Consider the following 21,355-nt stretch of genomic DNA (forward strand, 5'->3'; position numbering starts at 1 on the left):
GCTGCTACTGATACCGTTCCCAGCATACTACACCTAAGTGTCACTTGGTAGTGCTTGGTAATTTTCCTTAAAAGACAAATCGTTTCCCTACTCTTCCTGCTTTTTTCTGCTGCCAGCAGTTGGGTCTCATAGTTTGGCTTAGAGGTGACCCCTTGAGCTGGTTTCTAACCTTGGGAATGAAGGAGAAAGTGAAGGAGGAACAACAGAACAGACAGCAGCTTGGGTGCAGGATCCTCCCCATCAGAGGCTTTGCTTACAGAGGCTGGGGTGGGGGTGACTCTTGCCACGCTTATGCCACTGTCATTTTTTGTTCTCTTGGTCTCGGTTTGCCTTATCATACTTACTAAAGAATAAAGTTCTAGGTTAATATTGTATTACATTGTACCAAAAACATGAACTACAAGAAGGCACCCCGGTTTCCGAGGTACTAAAGAAAAACACAGACGAAATAGATGGCTACATCCTAAATGGCTACTCAGATGGTTTACACTAGTTTGAAGGAAATTTAGAAGGTAATTTTAAGGGGAATTTGTAAGAGACGTTTTTAATTAAATGGGCTTATATTTTTTTGCAAGCGCCAATGCTCGTGAGGACACTCTTCGTAGTTTTAAAGGCTTTTCATCTAATTCAATGCAAAATGTTTCATTTTACTCCTTTTCTCATCTCACGCTGATGATAAAGCAAAGAATTGGTGTCTAGTGCAGCAGATTTGGGGAAGAAATAGGAATAGAAAAAAGGGAGTCTGGTATCGGAGAGCCAGCAAGTGGGTATATGGTACATAAGCACCTCAGATTACTTCAGAAATGTCCTCAGCCCTTGTGAAAAATCTATCTGTGCTGATCGCTTAGGCTCCATGACTGGTCTGGTTGTACCAGTTACTGTCACAGCGTTGGGCATAGAATGGTGGCTAGAATTTTAAGAACCTTGACCCAGTGACAGTGAGAATGTCTTACATTCTGGTTTGCTCTTGCCATTTTCCCACAGATGTGAGAAGGTTCTGAGGTGAACACACACTGACACAGTCTCCACCATTCCTGACCTGCCTGTCTGGCACCGTCCAGACTCATTGTGCTGCGGCCAATTGTCCTGTGTGCAAAAGTGGGGGAAGGGGCCATTTTTGTCTAATATTATGTGAATTACAAAATCATGTGACTGATTTCTCTGCTTCTGTTTTTTTTTTTTTTTGTTTTTTGTTAGAGAGATCATGAAATGGAGAGAATTTGGGAAGAGTTGATGGAAGGAAAATAGTATGATCAAGATATATTGGGTGAAAATGTTAAAAATAAGGAGAAAAAGAAAATAAACTGATTATCTAATGACTAGGAGAATAATAAAGCAGTCAGTCAAACAACTGGTGTGTGCTACATAGTAATGAAGTATTCAGTCGGTCAGATGCACTGTTATTTTCTCATCAAAAAACTTAGGAACTTTGAAAGTTAGTTTGTAATTCATAAAATGTTATTTTGTTTAACTTTTAACATACCATCGAAAATTTATATTGTCATTTTTAATTGTTAGTTTTATCAACTAAGTTCATTTACACCGAATGATTGAATAAATATACTTGCTAGGGTAACTGTGAACATTTTTAACCATAACAACTTGGCATCGGATAGAGTATTTTGGTTATGGGTGCCAGCCTTCCTAACATTTTCATACTTTCCAACGAGTTTCACCTCAGGTGGAACAACAAATTATTGACATGGGGTAACCAACAGGCACAGTAAAAATGATGGTTTCTTAAATTTATTGAGCTTACTGCATTCATCCCCTTGTCTGTCCTGCATGAATGTATGTGTCCCACACTTATACCTGCTGCCTGCGGCGTGAAAAGGATGACATGGAATGGACCGGAACTGTAGTTACAGGCACTCGTGAACTGCCATGTGGGTGCTAATAGCTAAAACTGTGTCTTCTACAAGAGTAGAAAGTATTTTTAGTTTCTGAGCCATCTCTCTGGGTCCTGATTTCAACAATTTCAACAGAACCAAATTAGACAAATAAATTCTTAAATTTCAGGTTTTTTTGAATAAGAAATTATATTTTGAATGCAAAATATTTTCAAGATTTACACAAAAGATGTAACACAATTAGGTTTCTTGGAGCTATTTGGTAAATCCCCAAGCACTGGAATATTAAATACGGTAATAAGAATCTTATGCTGTTAATTTGATTTTATTGGGTTTAGTTTGGTCTAAGAACAAAGTCAATTTTCAGGCTCATCGGAAATATGTAAACTCCTTCAGTCAATAAGTGAAAAGCTGCACATTTTAGTAGAAAATAAAATTTTAAAAATGATGAATGTCTAAATAATTAGGTCCTCGTAGGCCTAACCCATTTCCAAATACTGTTCTTCTCTCAAGGTTAACGAAATGAAGGTCAAAAACACAAAGGAGAAAAGCATCTAATAGTGTATAATAGTAGTCGTTGAGAATCGTACTGTAGCCTGTTTTGCTAAGCACATTCTGAGCATGAATATATAAAACTCATGAAGCTTTAAGACCGAGGTAGAACTGTAACCATCACTGTATGGATGAAATAAGCAGTAAGACCTTGATATCCAAACGCCCTGGCTCCAGGGAATGTTCTAGTCTCTAGATAGCCTAGATATATGAACGCATGCACATATCTGTGCAGATGTATAGAACATGAGGTAGAAACCAGGGCTTTGCATATACTAGGCAAGCATTCTACTCCTAAGCTCATCACTAAAGCCACCTACAACTTTTCATATCTCTTCAACAATGTTGTTTCTGCTGGCTCAGTAGAACCGCCATCAGTGTAAGCTTGTATGCAGCTACAATAATTGGTTGTTTCCATTTTGCCCTCTAAGGAACTGTGTTCTATTTTTTCTCCCCAGAATATGCTTCTCTTCCTTTCACCACTCTTACTTAAAAATTTTAGCTGAAGTCAGTATTTCTTAAATTACACTGTGTGGTGTGGAACCTAATACCTGATTACTAACCAAAAGCTTCTCTAATCTTGTGAATTTAGAAAATGCTGCATTAAAAAAAGTTGATGAAATAAACATTACAATAGCCTCAATGTCCTTATGAATAGAGTGAATCTTCAAAAGAAAGATATGGTTTGCTGCTAATCACAGTTTCCTCCTGCATCAGCTGAGATATGGTTCTAGTTGTCCAGAACCCATGGAAACCTACTTGCAGAGTCCAGGCTAGCTGCCTCTCAAACTTCTCCCTTTTGTTCCTTCTGCCTCTGCTCACCATTCTGCTTGTGCCTGAGAAAATATGTTCACTTGCCTTTTGGTTGCCTTATCTAGGTTTCACATCCCAGAGGGTCATCCCCAAATCATAAAATTAACTTCTAGCCCCACACCATTGACATACTTGTATTCCACATTGTTACTAATCACAGCTCATGAAAATGTGTTTGAAGAAGTTCCTGAATTAATTTCTCAATATAATATATGTATTATCTTTGAGAATCTCACACCAGGTATTTTGGACCATAGTTATCCCCCATCCTTTCTCCTAACCTTTCTGAGATCTACCTCCAATTCACAATTCCTTGTCATCTGTTTTGGTTTTGGGTTGATACACTCATGGATATAGGGCCATCCACTGTAGTAGTATAGTCGACTAGCTAGTGGAAATAGCTTTGAAGAAACTGCCTCTCCCTTCCCCAGAAGCCACAGACTATAGCTCCTCATTTAGGAGTGAGAGACAATGAACCCTTCTCCCCTTTATGCGAGTACATTAACTGGCTTGATCTTATACAGGTCTTATGCAGACAACCTCATCTGCAGTCAGTTCATTAGTGAAACAGAGTCTTGAACTTACTGTGCCTATCTTCATAACAGCCATTGATATCCCTTCAAATGACATCCACTAGACTATTACAGACCAACTGTGACTTAAGCTGAAGAATAAAACCAGGTAACAAATAGGAAAGAGCAGAGTTTTCCCAGGAATTAAGGGTGCTTCAGCACCCATTTTCTCAATGCAGAGTAAAGGCTTTTGAGTCTCAACATTCATCTAGACAATGTTTCCAAATAATGGGAGAGATTGTGGGGTTAGAGTACAGTGTATCTCCTTGGTACACCAGCATTCCTATCTTGGTTTGGCAAGTACAGATACAAATCAATAACTGACCAATAACTCCACCAAATTTATAGTTCCCTGCTCCATAGGATTTTACACCAGTAACCCTTGTACATATATAGTCCCTCCTGTACTGAAAATAACTTTAAATGGAGGAAATACCAGTTATTCAGAAATACAATTACATAAATCATTCATTTTTATTGTATTCAAGTACAGTAATTTACTGTACAATAACTGTACAGTCAAAAGTCTACATCTTTAGCCTACATTTGGCCACCACCAGTTCAACTCAGTTCATGTTGATCTCATGTCCTTCCTCTAAGCACTTACCTTAGTTCTATTCTAATCCATTTGACTAGTATTTAAGACAATTTTGACACTTAAAACTTAGCACTCAAGCTACTGTGCCCAAAAAGTCAGAACCTATTTCCATGACTTATGCAGTAATTAAGTAATGGAACTCTTGAAGGTCAGTTGAATTGTTCTTGCCGCTTTCTTGGAATTATTCAGCAACTAGGGATTTTAAACTGTCCTAGAATACTAATCAGTAATTTTTTTCAATTATAAATCTCATAGATACTTTTAGGCAAACAAATATCCAGGAACCAATACATGGCTAGAAATATTCTGCTGTCTACAGTGATGAGTAGTAACTTGAAGTTTTTTTATCATGTGTTTTTATAAATTAGTAAATCACAAAAGCTGAAAAGTTAAAATTTGAACAGGAAAACATTGGAGATCATCTTGAGGAAGATCATATTAATATTTTCCAAAAATTGGGCTCATTGTGGCCCTGGATGAAAGAAAACTCAAGGATAACCATTATAATGAAGCAATGCTAGAGGCAAAAAAGAAAAAAGAAAAGAAAAAACTCACCACTACCGCCACCACCACTACCAACAACAGCAGCAACAAGAACACCATAAAAAACCACAAGGAAAAATGACTTTTTCCAATTGAGCATGAAGTTAAGTCAAGTTACTAAAAAAACATGAAATGAGACATACTGCTAAAGATTTTGTCAGACTGGTTGTAAATGACTTCAAAATATTTCATAACTGGGCATTGTTGAAAAATAGCTTTTAGTGGGAGATTAACCACCCTTTTCCCTATGTTGAATGTGAATTGGTTAAAGTTACCTGGGCCGGCTTATGCTGCAGACCATTGGCATGGGGGAGATAGACAAGGCTCTGCGTGTAATGAACCCGGAGGCAGCATGCTGTTTGTTCATTCTCGGTGTGGTTTGGGCTCACTCAGTTTTAGTTTGTTTGACAGTGAGTGATGGTAGAACCCTGAACACTATGCTATTATGGGAATTCAATGAAGTGAAGTATGAAGGTATTTGCATGCTGGGCACATGTCTGCTCAGGAAATGTCACTTGGTATTATTTTCTCTGATACTAGTTATGTTCCAGCAATGCTGGAATCTAAATTGGAATTTTACTGTGGTGATCATATTCCTAAAAAACAAAGCTTGGGTTAGATGTTTAATAGGCATTGGTTAATTTGCAATTCCTCTAGCGGCAGAAGACTAAGAGCATTTGGGCAGCTGGGACTGATGACTTCATTGTAGACTGACAAGCTCAACCACGGTGCCACTGCATGCCACTCTGCTCTGGACTCGAGTAGAGGTCTCAGAGAGACATCTCAACTTAAAAGTGTATGTGCCTGGGAAACACTATACCAAGTGGTATTTGTGGTCCCTAGAAAGGTTGAAATTTCTTTATGCAACATGAAATACAACCTGTGCAACAGCACAAAGCAAGAAAATACTAATAAACAATTATGTAAATGAGTATGTCAGGTCCCAGGCAACATTCAGATGTATTATTTAAGGCAGCTTGAGGACTTTTGAGGACAACTGTTTTCTAATGACCATGGAATGCATGACTAAGGTTCCCAGTATTTACTTTATCCTTATATGATAATGAGTTGTCTGAGAAAGGTCATCAAAGTCTTGATGTATCCGCAAAATAAAAGCATAGCCGGACATGATAGCACACTCCTATAATCTCAGCACACAATCGATTTGAATATATTTGTGAGATAAAGGTTACCTGGTCCAATGTAGTAAACTCCATCACAATCTGCCTTGTACAATAGGACAATGTCTTAAGCATTATAATGAAACTAATGAAAGTAATACAAATAAATTGGTGTATTATGTCACTCAAGCTTTTCAAAGTGGCAAAACATTCTGTCTAAACTGCATAGCAGGGAAGGGTTTACTCTAGATCATAGTTTTGGAGGTTTTAGGTGGTCATGAGGAGAGGGCAGGTGGAGCCAGCCACTCTCACTTTGATGACCAGGAAACAGAGGAGGGACGAGAGTCCAGACAGCAAGCTTCCCACTTTTCCTTTCCTTATTATACCAGGATCCTTAGATAAAAGCAAGTGATAATGCCACTTAGTTTTAAAGCGGGTCTTCCTACTCTAACTTAATTAAAATATTTAATAACTTTATTAAGTTTATTAGTTAAAACTATCAAATGATTATTTTAATTAATTAATTAATTATGTGTAAAAATTAATTTAAAAAGTCTTCCACTAATTTCTGGAAGCCCTCTCACAAGCATATGCTCCTCAATCAAATCAACTTGACAATCAAGTTTTAACACAGAACACAATGAATAAGCCTTCAGCAGAAATATGGATTTCTTTGAAGTCATTGACAATGAACCAAAACACCAGTCATTGCTGAAAGGGAACACACAATTCTCTGAGTATGTAATGGTCATTACATTGAGGAAGCATCTCGAACACATGGGCACTGGAGAAAATTTCCTGAACAAAACACCAATGGCTTATGCTCTAAGATCAAGAATCGACAAATGGGATCTCATAAAACTGCAAAGCTTCTGTAAGGCAAAGGACACTGTTGTTAGGACAAAATGGCAACCAACAGATTGGGAAAAGATCTTTACCAGTCCTACAACAGATAGAGGGCTTATACTCAAACTATACAAAGAACTCAAGAAGTTAGACCGCAGGGAGAAAAAAAAACCTACTAAAAATGGGGTTCAGGGCTAAACAAAGAATTCACAGCTGAGGAATGCCGAATGGCTGAGAAACACCTAAAGAAATGTTCAACATCTTTAGTCATAAGGGAAATGCAAATCAAAACAACCCTGAGATTTCACCTCACACCAGTGAGAATGGCTAAGATCAAAAACTCAGGTGACAGCAAATGCTGGTGAGGATGTGGAGAGAGAAGAACACTCCTCCATTGTTGGTGGGATTGCAGACTAGTACAACCATTCTGGAAATCAGTCTGGAGGTTCCTCAGAAAATTGGACATTGAACTGCCTGAGGATCCAGCTATACCTCTCTTGGGCATATACCCAAAAGATGCCCCAACATATAACAAAGACACATGCTCCACTATGTTCATCGCAGCCTTATTTATAATAACCAGAAGCTGGAAAGAACCCAGATGCCCTTCAACAGGGAATGAATACAGAAAATGTGGTACATCTACACAATGGAATATTACTCAGCTATCAAAAACAATGACTTTATAAAATTCATAGGCAAATGGATGGAACTGGAAAATATCATCCTGAGTGAGGTAACCCAATCACAGAAAAACACACATGGTATGCACTCACTGATAAGTGGATATTAGCCCAAATGCTTGAATTACCCTAGATGCACAGAACACATGAAACTCAAGAAGGATGACCAAAATGCAAATGCTTCACTCCTTGTTTAAAAGTGGAACAAGGATACCCTTGGGAGGGAATAGGGAGGCAAAGTTCAGAACAGAGGCAGAAGGAACACCCATTCAGAGCCTGCCCCACATGTGGCCCATACATATACAGGCACCAAACTAGATAAGATGGATGAAGCAAAGAAGTGCAAGCCGACAGGAACTGGATGTAGACCTCTCCTGAGAGACACAGCCAGAATATAGCAAATACATAGGCGAATGCCATCATTAAACCACTGAACTGAGAACGGGACCCCCATTGAAGGAATCTTAGAAAGGACTAAAAGAGCTTGAAGGGGCTTGAGAACCCATATGAACAACAATGCCAACCAACCAGAGCTTCCAGGGACTAAGCCACTACCCAAGGACTATACATGGACTGACTGACCCTGGACTCCAACTGCATACGTAGCAATGAATAGCCTAGTAAGAGCACCAGTGGAAGGGGAAGCCCTTGGTCCTGCCAAGAGTGAACCCCAGTGAAAGTGATTGTTGGGGGGAGGCGGTAATGAGGGGAAGATGGGGAGGGGAACACCCATAGAGAAGAGGAGGTGGAGGAGTTAGGGGGATGTTGGCCCTGGAATAACAATCAAAATGCAAATAAGAAATACTCAAGTTAATAAAGATGGAAAAAATTATGATAAAATGTCTCATTTCCATGGCCTGAAAAGTCAAAACTGTATATTATTATTCAGATTTTCTTAAGCATGTACATGGATTCACCTGTAAAAACACATGTACATCCATGAATCAGAAAAAAACCCAACACTTACTGTCATTTCATTCATGCTCAGAAGCATGGGACTAGGTGGCAAGGTGCCAAGGCGAAATTTGAATCCTTCTTCTAAGGTCATTCCCCAGAATTGGCTGTAGTTCTGTGCTGTCCATCTACCTTACAAATGAAGCAAAGAAATATGCATAGGTTACATGATATCACTCTTACGAATACAAGCTTATTTCTAAGTCTAAATAGTATATAGCAACAGGATCTCAAAATATGGGAAACATTAGTACAGGTCAGATAATCTTCATACAGATTCGGCACTGATTATTCTACAATGAAGTACATGAAACACTAGTTTTGAAACTGACCCATCACAGTTATGATTGATATAAGAAACATGAGGCCACATAGTTATAAGTTGAAACCAGGAATATGAAGTCTTTATGTTCTACAAAATAATTAAATATAGTAAGGCTAATATATGCAGTTTCCTTTAAATGTATTTGATTGCTTTTTAGAAAGAAATTTGACTCTACAGACAAGTACTCACAGGGTAAATAGAATAATCTGTACCTTTAGAATTTATATTTGAAAATTCTCAATTAAAAAGAAGTACCCATGAAACATTTAAGGCTAGCTAGCTAGGCATTTTATTTTTGCAGTATTTGACACTGAAGGCAAGACCTCAGACATGCAGGCAAGTGTCCTACCGTTGAGCCACTGCTTGGTAGTCCTCACTGTCCTACTTCAAAGAGATTATATTAGCAACTGTTAATAGACATTAAGACAATTGTGTTAAGGAGTTAATTTGTATACAGTGTTAGCCATTATTAATAGTTACTGGCAAACATAGTAAATCCACTGTTTAAAATTAGCTATTAAAATTCAAGTTTTTCTAAAGGTTTACTTTTCTACCTTGCTTATTAAAAATCTCTAATTTCAAAATGTGATATAGGAAATTAAAGTTAGATTTCTCCAGTAGGTGATATTGGCTGAAAACTGCACATTTGACCGACATCTAAACATTGCTCATCTAAAGCATTCACATTACACACAAATCTTTGCAGTATTTAAATCAGGTCCATACTGTACTTTGTTGTGTTTATTAGCAAAATTACTCATAGTGTGATGGGCTCCTTTGAGTGATTAAAACTTCAACTACATGTTCAGTAATATTTTTAAAGCACAATCTGCAACACCTAAGAAATTTCAAGGTAGAAACCTCTGGATGTATGTTATGCTTGGTCTTGTTGTTTGAAAGACAAAGAGAACTTGTTTGAACAAAGTGTGATGGGAATGGAGGGAGGTGCCCTGTAGTCTTCAAATTGGTCTGATACAACCAGGGTTCATTTAACTCTGCACTCAATTTAATGAAAGGAAAAAGCATTTTAAAATTTAGGAGGGAGGTATGGATCTGGAGTGGGGGATCCTACCTTTAACCCCACCACTCAGGAGGCTCTATGAGTTCAACACCAGCCCAGTCAAGAGTGTGAGTTCTAGCATCCAGGGATGCAAAGTGAGACAGTCAGGAGAGGATGTTCAGCTACAGTTAGGCACATTTGCTGCTCTTGAAAAGGACTGGAATTCAGTTCTCAGCACCCACACCCTCTGTAATTCCAGAACCAAAGGATACAATGTCCACTCTTGACTGCTGCCATGTGTGATATGTACACATATATGAAGACAGGCAAAACACTCATATACATAATAAGTATATAAATATTTAAAGATAACAAGAATATAAAAATCTGGTCCTGGCTGATGGTATGTGGGGACTTCACTCCATCTTGAACTGTTGCAAGGCATGAGGCATCTTCGAGCTCAATTCTGGGAATCAGAAATTGTGTCTGTGAAACCAATTAAGTTAAAGAACATCAAGATAAAAAGACAACAATAGAGGAAATGAGAGAAAGAACTGCAGACCACAGAACTAAGACAAGATGGGCTTTTGCCCACCAGGAAGTCAGAGCAGTAAAAAATACCCAGCACTGGCACAGAGCTAGATCCTGCCAGGAAGAACCATTAGGATTTCAGTACCTGGACCTGTCAGAACTTGGAGAATCGGTTGGTTCTGTGGGAAACCCCAAAGGCTGGGTGAGCTTAAGGACTAAAGAGGACATTGGAAAGAGATTGCCATGCAAGCACTAGGAGAGGGTGGGGAAATCTCAGATGAAGAGATCCCCAATGCTCGCGATGATCTCTGCCGATGCCTGAAGGAGCACATGGTCAGCCTGTGGGTCCACAGAACAAGACTGATGAAAAAGGGCCGAGAGCTGCACCCAAAGCGAACTCAGCCTGCCCAAATCGCGATCAAGTGACAGAGGCACAGCAGCCCTCAGACGCAGCTCTGGAGAAAAGATTAAGGACCATAAAGCTGAAATATCTGCACAGCTAATTATCAACCTACCCTATTACAAGCAAGAAACCAACTAGGATTCAGGGGAGAACATGACAGAGCTTACCTAAATCTATTCCAAATTGTCGGCATGAGTAAATTGAAAGAATGTGTTTTGTTTTGTCGTTAGCTTCATTTGGGTTTTTAGGCAGTGTCTTACTCTGTAACCCTGAATGGCTTACGCCATACTTAAATTGACCTCAAATACCGATCCTCCTCCCTTAGCCTCCCAATTGCTGGGATTGCAAGCTTCAGCTCTGGAGCCTGGAAGAGATCAGCTTTAAAGTGTTGAGTCTGGAATGTTTGCTCCACAGTTTCAGATAAATATAGCAGATAAATAAATCCCTTTATTCTGCTAACTCACTGAGAATTATTTGTGCAATTTTAACTTGGCATTGTGTTCTGCGATTTTAGAATGGTATGGCATGTTGGCTCTTCAAGTAGAGAGTAAATCAGTTTAAAGCAAAAAAAATTTTACTTATATTTTCAGCAATCCCATAAAAGAAAGACACTTTCATTACTAATTGCTGTAAAAAGAAAGCACAAACAAGTGGCACATGGTGGCTCATGCCTGTAATACACTTGGGAAGTGGACCAGAGGACTGTCTTAACTTAGACAGCATCCTGGAGTGTGCAGCAAAATGTGGTCTCAACAAATAAACAAACAAACAAATAGTGGATAAATATACACTAAAGGGCATTATATATAATAATTACAGGTCTGGGCTTAATACAGTGAAGATTTGGGGAAGCAACATTTTCAAGCTTTGCTTGTGTGCTTATAATTCACATTTTAATGTATTTCTTTTTTACAAAAGTAAAAGACTCATGCCTCCTAAATATACCTCCATTGTCCTTAAAACAAGTAAATGAGAGGAGAAAAACTCATCTTCTGAGGAAGGCAGAATTCACACAACATCCATGTTTTTAAGAATGCCTGCTTTCTACCCTACTTAAGACTGGTTCCCGTGCATGCTGTAACAGTAGAAGGCTTTTCTCTTATGATTTCTTGGAAATTTGTGCTGCATGGGTCCACTATTTAAATCCTTCGAGAAACCTGACTAGAGTCATTTATCAAGATGATACATACTCTTGTGTTTGTTATGTCTTTTCAATTATTTGGATATAATTTAGGCACAAGAAACCATAATCGGTTTCCCGAGAAGTACTCAAATGTCATCAAGCTATCTCCTAAAATACTAGTTAAACAAACACACCATACAGAGAACTTAAGAATGACTTCAGAATATTAATGGCAAAAATGTGACTTTCTGTACTTTATGCCTTCCAAGAAAATGCATTAGATACATTGAAATTCAGTGCTACCATTGTCTTGGGAGATATAAATTTTTATGCCTGAAAGAAATCCTTGTAATATTTTTAAAATGTATCTCAAGGGCCACTGGGATAGGTCAGGAGACAATGGCACTTACCACCAAGACCGATGAAGGTAGTGCCCTCCCGGGTGTCACTCGGTGGAAGGACAGAGCCGAGCCTCCAATTTTGTGTGGATATAGCACATGAGCCACAGGTATTAGCATCATACCACAACCATGCTATTCCCACACTCCTCCTCACACACATTTTTTACTCTTTTTTTAGTTTTAAAAATATAATTTCGAAAGGCCCTTTAAAGATACATGTCTGGAAATTACTTCACTTTTCTAGTTGCTTCAAGATGGTCTTTTTACATTCGGTATTTGGAAGAGTGTCAGTAATGATACTGGTGGCTTATAGACTGACAAGTGGCAGCAGGGAGATGTTAAGGTTAGCCAGATTATTCCCTTTTCATTCCATTCTGTAAAGAAAACATCACTGGGAGCCTAAAACTTATTTCCCTGTGTGTAAGGGGAGAAATGACCAAATTCCAGGGTCCTCAGCTGAGCAAGAGCTGTTCCCAGAGTTCCTTGGCCATCCTTTTATCATAAAATTGCTAGCTACATAGTCATCTCCACATGTCTTTTGATGTCAGTGTAAGTAATATTTATTGAGTGTCAAACATTTTTATGAAACTCTCGATTAGAACAATATTAGGGGTGTTGTGAAGATATAACTCTACCTGATTGAGTTTATAGTCTACCTAGGAGAGCCGCATGTGAGTTTGGTTTGGTTAAGGCAACAAGAGGGAGAAACTGAACAGAATCAGTAAGTCTTCTTAACTACCCTGCATGGAAGGGAATATTCCTTTACTCTCTCACCACTCAAACACAAGTCTTTCCTAGACACTCTGAGGCTAACATCTATGTTTTCATTTTCTGTATACATTTTACTTTAACCATTTAATGTTCACTTTGTATATCTGAAATGCATGTTTCTGAAAATCTCCCCCCCCATATTTCTTTTCCAGTCAGTTTTTAATATTAGTGACCCTGTTAGAAGCAAGTGACACATTGTATGTGTTTTGAGTAAGTGGGATTGACAAGAAGCCTATACTGAAAGACATGCTTACCCGTAGTCTCCTTTATTGATGTGATCAATTAATTCTGGAAGAACAAGGCAAACATGTTGGGAACATTTCCATTGTTGTCCTGAACATGTACTGTAAAGATAAAAAAGTTACAAAGTTCTTTGACCTCTACAGGGTATATGTTTCCAAAATATTAATAAGAATAGTACGTTGTTAAGTAAGTCATAGAACATTCTTTTCTTTTCTTTTTCTTTTTCTTTTTTTTTCCGGATCTGAGGACTGAACCCAGGGCCTTGCACTTGCTAGGCAAGTGCTCTACCACTGAGCTAAATCCCCAACCCCAAACATTCTTAATTAATGTAGGCTACATGCACATTTGATTACTGGAGAAAATAAAATATAAAACCTGTATTAAATCCTGGTCAATGTGCTTGTGTCCTCTAAAGTGACTATATAAGACATGGCCTCATATTCACTACATCATAAAAAAACAAATTAAAATGTAACTTTGAAATACTTATATTTGAACATTCTCTGCAAATTAACTCAATTTAATCAGCTTGTTTTCATGTATACTTACTGTGCTAAAAAAAAACAAAAAACACAATTTGTCAGCAGTCCATCAAAACATTTATAATTTAGAATAGGCTTAATGAGTACTTGTTATATGAAGACTTACTATGAAAACATCAAATTTGAAGCTTGCATTAATTACTCACAGAATTACATTTCCAAAACTGTTTTCATACTTCTGAAAATGTATGTCTTAGGGAATGCGACTTTGGCTTAGATGTGTTAGGTGTATGCTTTAAAAAGCAGATTCCCAAATTCCTGGAAAAATATACGGGCAGAAGAGCCCTAGTCTGTGTCGCTTATGTTACTCACCAAGAGTTGCAGTTTTCTTTAATCACTGATCCTTCTTCATAATGTTGACTATCTCTGGAGCAACCTGATAACAGGACATGCAAGCAAATGAGAATTTCAAGCCGAGAAACCATATCTGCGTGACATGCCATCTACGATTGTCATTAGTTGATGGAATGTGAAAAACTACTTATTGCCAATCTGATAGCAGTCTCCATCTGATTTGGGTTAGGGTTTATATATCAAATTCTTTTGTGCTTGCTCTGTGAGCTTTTGTTTTTATGGTGTGCATTACATCCAAAACAGATCAATGTGGAATCTATGAAGAAGAGGCAACAGAGAGATTATAAGAACCAGAGGTTGTGAATGACTTCACGGAACAAGTATCTTCTAGGCACAACAAGACAGATGCAAACATAAATTCACAGAAATCGTGGCAGTGCCCAGGTTCAAACCAGGTAGAGTGCCAGCACTGAAAGGGCCAGTGAACATGGGATCTTAACCCTCATTAAGAAACTATTTGCAAATAGTGATATTTTGATTTCTTCCAATTTGTATCCCTTTGACCTCCTTTCATTGTCTGATTGCTCTGATTAGGACTTAGAGAACTATATTGAATAAGTAGGGAGAGAGTGGGCAGTCTTGTCTGGTCCCTGATTTTAGAGGGATTGCTTCAAGTTTCTCTCCATTTAGTTTGATGGTAGCTACTGGTTTGCTGTATATTGCTTTTACTGTATCTAGATATGGTCCTCGAATTCATGATCTTTCCACGACTTTTATTATGAAGGGGTGTTGAATTTTGTCAAATGCTTTCTCAGCATCTAATGAAATGATCATGTGGTTCTTATCTTTGAGTTTGTTTACATAGTGGATTACATTGATGGATTTTTGTATATTGAACCATCCCTGCATCCCTGGGAGGAAGCCTACTTGATCATGACGGATGATCATTTTGATGTATTCTTGGATTGACTTTGTAAGAATTTTATTGAGTATTTTTGCATCAATATTCATAAAGAAAATTGGTCTGAACTTCTCTTTCTTTATTGGGTCTTTGTGTGGTTTTAGTATAAGAGTAATTGTGGCTTCATATTTTGTGGAGTAGTTTGGACAGTATTGGTATGAGGTCTTCTATGAAGGTCTGATAGAATTCTGCACTGAACCCATCTGGACCCGGGCTCTTTTTGGTTGGGAGACTTTTAATAACTGCTTCCATTTCTTTAGGAGTTATGGGGCTGTTTAGATGATTTATTTGTTCCTGACTTAACTTCGGTACCTGGTATCTGCCTAGAAAATTGTCCATTTCCAAAAGTTACACCAGAGAACTACTTAACCTGATAAACAACTTCAGCAAAATGTCAGGTATAAAATTAACTCAAACAAATCAGTAGCCTTCCTCTACTCAAAGGATTAACAGGCTAAGAAAGAAATTAAGGAAATGATACCCTTCACAATAGTCCCAAATAATATAAAATATCTTGGTGTGACTTTAACCAAGCAAGTGAAAGATCTATATGACAAGAACTTCAAGTCTCTGAAGAAAAAAAATTGAGGAAGATCTCAGAAGATGGAAAGATCTCCCATGTTCATGGATTGGCAGGGTTAATATAGTAAAAATGGCCATTTTACCAAAGGCAATCTACAGATTCAATGCAATCCCCATCAAAATTCCTACTCAATTCTTTATAGAAATAGAAAGAGCAATTTGCAAATTCATTTGGAATAACAAAAAACCCAGGATAGCAAAAACTATATTCAACAATAAAAGATCTTCTGGGGGAATCACCTTCCCTGACTTCAAGCAGTGTTACAGAGCAATAGTGATAAAAACTGCATGGTATTGGTACAGAGACAGGCAGATAGATCAGTGGAACAGAATTGAAGACACAGAAATGAACCCACACACCCACGGTCACTTGATCTTTGACAAAAGAACTAAAACCACCCAATGGAAGAAAGATAGCATTTTGGACAAATGGTGCTGGTTCAACTGGAGGTCAGCATGTAAAAGAATGCAAATCGATCCATTCTTATCACCATGTACAAGCTTAAGTACAAGTGAATCAAGAACCTCCACATCAAACCAGATACACTCAAAGTAATAGAGGAAAAAGTGGGGAAGTGTCTCTAACACATGGGCACTGGGGAAAATTTCCTGAACAAAACACTAATGACTCATGCTCTAAGATCAAGAATCGACAAATGGGATCTCATAAAACTGCAAAGCTTCTACAAGGCAAAAGACACTGTCATTAGGTCAAAAATGACAACCATCAGATTAAGAAAGGATCTTTACCAATCCTACATCTGATAGAGGGCTAATATACAAAATATACAAAGAACTCAAGAAGTTAGACTCCAGAGAGCCAAATAATCTTATTAAAAAATAGAGTACAGAGCTAAACAAAACATTCTCAGTTGAGGATTATCGAATGGCCAAAAAGCAGTTAAAGAAACATTCAACATCCTTAGTCATCAGGGAAATGCAAATCAAAACAACCCTGAGATTTCACCTCACACCAGTCAGAATGGCTAAGATAAAAACTCAGGTGACAGCAGATGCTGGCGAGGATGTGAAGAAAGAGGAACACTCCTCCATTGTTGGTGGGGTTGCAAACTGGTAGAACCACTCTGGAAATCAGTCTGGAGGTTCCTCAGAAAATTGGACATTCCACTACCTGAGGACCCAGCTATACCTCTCTTGGGCATATACCCAAAAGATGCCCCAACATATAACAAAGACATGTGCTCCACTATGTTCATAGCAGCCTTATTTATAATAGCCATAAGCTGGAAAGAACCCAGATGCCCTTCAACAGAGGAATGGATACAGAAAATGTGGTACATCTACACAAAAACAATGACTTCATGAAATTCATAGACAAATGGAATGAACTAGAAAATATCATCCTGAGTGAGGTTACTCAATCACAGAAAAACACACTTGGTATGCACTCATTAATAAGTGGATATTAGCCAAAAAGCTCAAATTACCCAAGATGCAAACTACAGACCATAGGAAGCTAAAGAAGAAGGATGACCAAAAGGCATAAGCTCCCACTTCTTCATAAAAGAAGGAAAAATATTCATAGGAGGGGATATGGAAGCAAAGTTTAGAGCAGTGACTCAAGGAATGGCCATTCAGAGTCTGACATGTGGCAAATATATATATATATATATATATATATATATATATATGTGTGTGTGTGTGTGTGTGTGTGTGTGTGTGTGTGTGTGTGTGTGTGTTCAACCACCAAAACTAGATAAGATTGTTGAAGCTGAAAAATGCATGCTGAAAGGGACCGGATACAAATCTCTCCTGAGAGACACATCCAGAGCATGTCCAATACAGAGGTCAATGCTAGCAGCAAACCAGTGAACTGAGAACAGGACCCCTTGGGGGGAATTAGAGAAAGTATTGAAAGAGGTGAAGGAGCTTGCAACCCCATAAAAACAACAATGCCAACCAACCAGAGCTTCCAGGGACTAAACCATTACCGAAAGACTATACATGGACTGACCCAGAGCTCCAACTGCATATGTAGCAGAGAATAGCCTTGTTGGGCACCAGTGGAAGGGGAAACCCAGGGGAATATGGGGGAGCAATGAGAGTTATGTATAGGGGGAATACCCATATGAGGTGGGAGGAAATGGGGGCTTATGGACAGCAAACTGGGAAGGCGAATAACGTTTGAAATGTATCTAATATATCTAAAGAAATATATCTAATAAATTTTTTAAACAGAAGGGGGAGGGGAGATGGTATAGGAGGTTTATGGATAGGAAACCAGGAAAGGGGATAACATTTGAAATGTAATTTAAAAACGCAATAAAAAAATCTAACTAAAAAAATAAAACTGAAACTATTTGCAATTGATCGCTGCTTACAAAGGAAAATTAATGTTTTACAATGCAGTATCATGGAATGTATATAGCACACTCCATGGCAGGCCCCATGCTCAATAGCGGCACAAATGAACTCCATGTGGTTTTGTATGTAAGATTTTTGTTTCATTTTTTGGTTGTTGTTGTTGTTGCTACATTTTTGTCTTATTGTGTTTGTTTTGATTTTCTATTTTATGGGGCCTTTTTTTGAGAGAGAGGGAGAGAAAGAGAGAGGAAGAGAGCAAGACAGACAGACAAGGTTAATGTGTAGGGAGGTAAAGAATGTGTATGAGCCAAATGCCTCTTAACTCTTTACAAAAATTGGCTTTAATTGGTTTATAATACACAAATTATCTAAAAGGAACTGATAATGAATTGTGGTAATATTGAAACTGCTGGCAAAGTGTTATGAGAGTAATATCCAGGTTCCAAACTAGGTCAGTTTTAAAATTATAATTTGAGAAGTTTAAAATCAATGCTGAATTAGCAAAAGGAACCCCTCTTTGTATAATGTAACATTTTAAAACAAAGATATTTATTGATTTATAATATCAATGGCTCCAAATTTAGCAAAAGAAATTCTAGTCTCCTAATATCAATTGCCCTGAATTTAGCAAAAGAATTATGATCTTCTTACACCGATATGGGTCAACACATTTCCGAAAGTCCCCAGGAGACTTGATTCAACTGCTAGTCACAATGTCATAGACAACTTCAAATTCAAAGCCGTTTGATTTAAACACATGAAAGTTTCCTCTGATATTCTTTCGTTTAATGAACTAAAGCTCCAAGTGTCTGCAGCTCTCCACTCCTTTCCTATAGAAATTTGCTATTCCATAATCATTGACTGGGCTTTCCTGACCAAGCATCTTATAATAAGATAAACTCAAGTAAAGGGGAAATATAACTTTAAATTAAACTTATTGCTTAATTACTCCATGGATGAGGTAGTTTTAATAATGAGGCAGTTTATTATTTAATATTATTTAATAATGACTAATATTTATTACCGGAGTAATGAATCAGACAGTGCTATAAGATAAAGAATTCTAAGGTTAGAGGTTTTTATCAGTAGTTAAGTACTTACTTAACATATTGTAAGACTTCTGTTTTGTACATTTTAGATTAAATCTATGCTAGGCATCTAAATGGAGGTATTGATACAGAAATTATAATATATTACATATTTCTTAAAACCTGAGACTACATGTGTATTACAGTAGTGGGTTTAGGCAAGAAAAAGTTGTCCAGGGCTGTGCTCAAAGCACTCCACATGAGAAATATTCAGAAGAATCAGGACTAAATGGCTTGTAAGGAAGCAGGAAATTCAACAGAGGTTGAATGCGAAAGAAAAGAATTTCTCAAGAGCAAAATGGCTGGTTTGTTGGTTAGTTGTTGTTATTGTTATTGTTGTTATTGTTGTTGTTGTTGTTGTCGACAGATGCAGGGTCAGCTCATTTGGGAAAATATCTCTAAGAGTATCCTGTAGGTGTGTCTGTAAGATATTTTGCTTAATGATTTATGAAGGAGGCACAAGTCCACTGTGAGCAGTAGCTCCCCTAGGCAGGTAGCATAAGAAACCCCTGAGGAGGGAGCCTTGAAGCAGCCATCCTCCATGCCTTCCATTTTCCTTTCTACCTGGAGGTTTCAGCCTTGAATGCCTGCCCTGACCTCCTGGGATGAGGGATTATAAACTATCAAGTGAAATACACCCTTTCCTCTCCAAGCTTCTTTTTTCATGCTCTGAATTAATGTTCATCAAGCAATGGGAAACAAAAACAAGATTAGCCAGTCATGTGCAATATTAGGCAGAGATTACAGGCAAGAATGTAGAAATCTGGACATTACATCTAACATAGGAGAAGTCACCAATTGGCTTATCAAGGGAGGATCAGCAGAGTAGCCAATCGTGAGATCCTCTGGGCCTGAAGTGATGAGCAGCTTGAAAGTAAGCAAGCGAAGGTTTTTCTTTAAGATATTTTGCAATTAAATGGACAAAGGAAAATAAAATAGAACCTAACAGAGTCAAGGAAAGGTCTTTTTAATTTTTAATTAAAGTATTTGAAAATTACATTTAGAAAATCAATGGTCACTTGAGAGAGAGAGAGAGAGAGAGAGAGAGAGAGAGAGAGAGAGAGAGAATATTGTAATACGGAAAAGGAATTGAGCCAACAAGAATACAGGACTCCAAGCGCATGAGACTCAGTTCAACCAAAGTTGGGACCCAGATGGAGCTAAGAAGATGCTAATCTATTGTAAAATATGTACGAAGTATGTCTGAGTGAGTTCACCAAATTGTGTATACATATAACGGTTTTATAAACAATCTAGTGACCATTGAAATTAAGGGAGTCTTTTAACAGATTTTAGGATTAGGCAAATCAATTACGTAGAGAGGGAAATAGTTGGGGTCCTGCTGCTTCAAGAAAAGATAACAATATAATGCATGTGATTTATTTTAAAATACTTCATTCACCTCAGTGTGTTATAAATATCTGTGCAGGCTGAAGCTGCACTGTAGGAAAGACTGTCACTTGCTGTAATCAGGAATCCACACCCTAGGGGTGTGCACTGGCATGCATTCTATGATGGCAGACTTGAGGGCGGCTGCTTGGTGTGCTTACATGTCCCACATGTTCAGCACCAGAGGTAGCATAGGGAACTTGGATTTTTTTTTTGATAAAATTAGCAGCTTGACACTAAACACAGTAGGTCTAAAACATTCACACTGGTTAAGTTAATAGTGGTCAATATAGGTGGTTAGCTGAAATGTTTCAGTGTCACATTGTATCTTTCACATCACAGTTCATATTTATCTATTATTCCTTAAGGGAAAATCATATACAATTGTTGACTCAGTCCCTTCAGATTGATCTTTATCCTGCATACTGCAACAACACTTAAGATTTGCCAATATGATACCTACTACAAGGGTAATAGGACCCAACCTCTATAATAGTATCATGTGTTCCTCCAGTGTTTTTCTTTTATTTTTTAAGAAATGAATTTCTTATGACACAGAGACTTGAAATTTACACATTGCAGATCTTTTTGTTAAGCAATGTATCTTTGGGTTGGTTGATATATGTAGGGAAATTTGAAAAATTCATTGTGATTGAACTTCATTCAAATATGGTTTAAAAGGATGCAAAGGGATCGAGGAACTTGTACAACTCAAAAATTCAAATATGTCAGTGATCCACATATATACACATGCACGTTTGTCCTATCTATGTGTGCATGTATGTAAGTGTATGCATGCGTATGTGTGTGTACATATAAACTCCATGCTAGTTGTTCTCATGGCA

General features: G+C 37.8%; 1 protein-coding gene across 2 annotated transcripts in view; it reads right to left on the minus strand.

Moving 5' to 3' along the window:
- Nucleotides 1-21,355, minus strand: part of Tinag (tubulointerstitial nephritis antigen) — an 85,253-nt gene that overhangs the window by 56,326 nt on the left and 7,572 nt on the right. For both annotated transcript variants that reach the window (XR_015626482.1, NM_001005549.1), the window contains 3 exon segments: nt 14,184-14,247; nt 13,341-13,430; nt 8,546-8,660 (listed from right to left, as the gene is read on the minus strand). Coding sequence is in view for 1 of the 2 variants with exons in the window: in NM_001005549.1 (NP_001005549.1) it covers nt 8,546-8,660; nt 13,341-13,430; nt 14,184-14,247 (269 nt within the window). In the remaining variant the exon portion in view is untranslated.

The sequence above is a fragment of the Rattus norvegicus genome, chromosome 8 (genome assembly GCF_021556685.1).
Source record: "Rattus norvegicus strain SHRSP/BbbUtx chromosome 8, alternate assembly SHRSP_T2T, whole genome shotgun sequence".
NCBI classification, from domain to species: domain Eukaryota; kingdom Metazoa; phylum Chordata; class Mammalia; order Rodentia; family Muridae; genus Rattus; species Rattus norvegicus.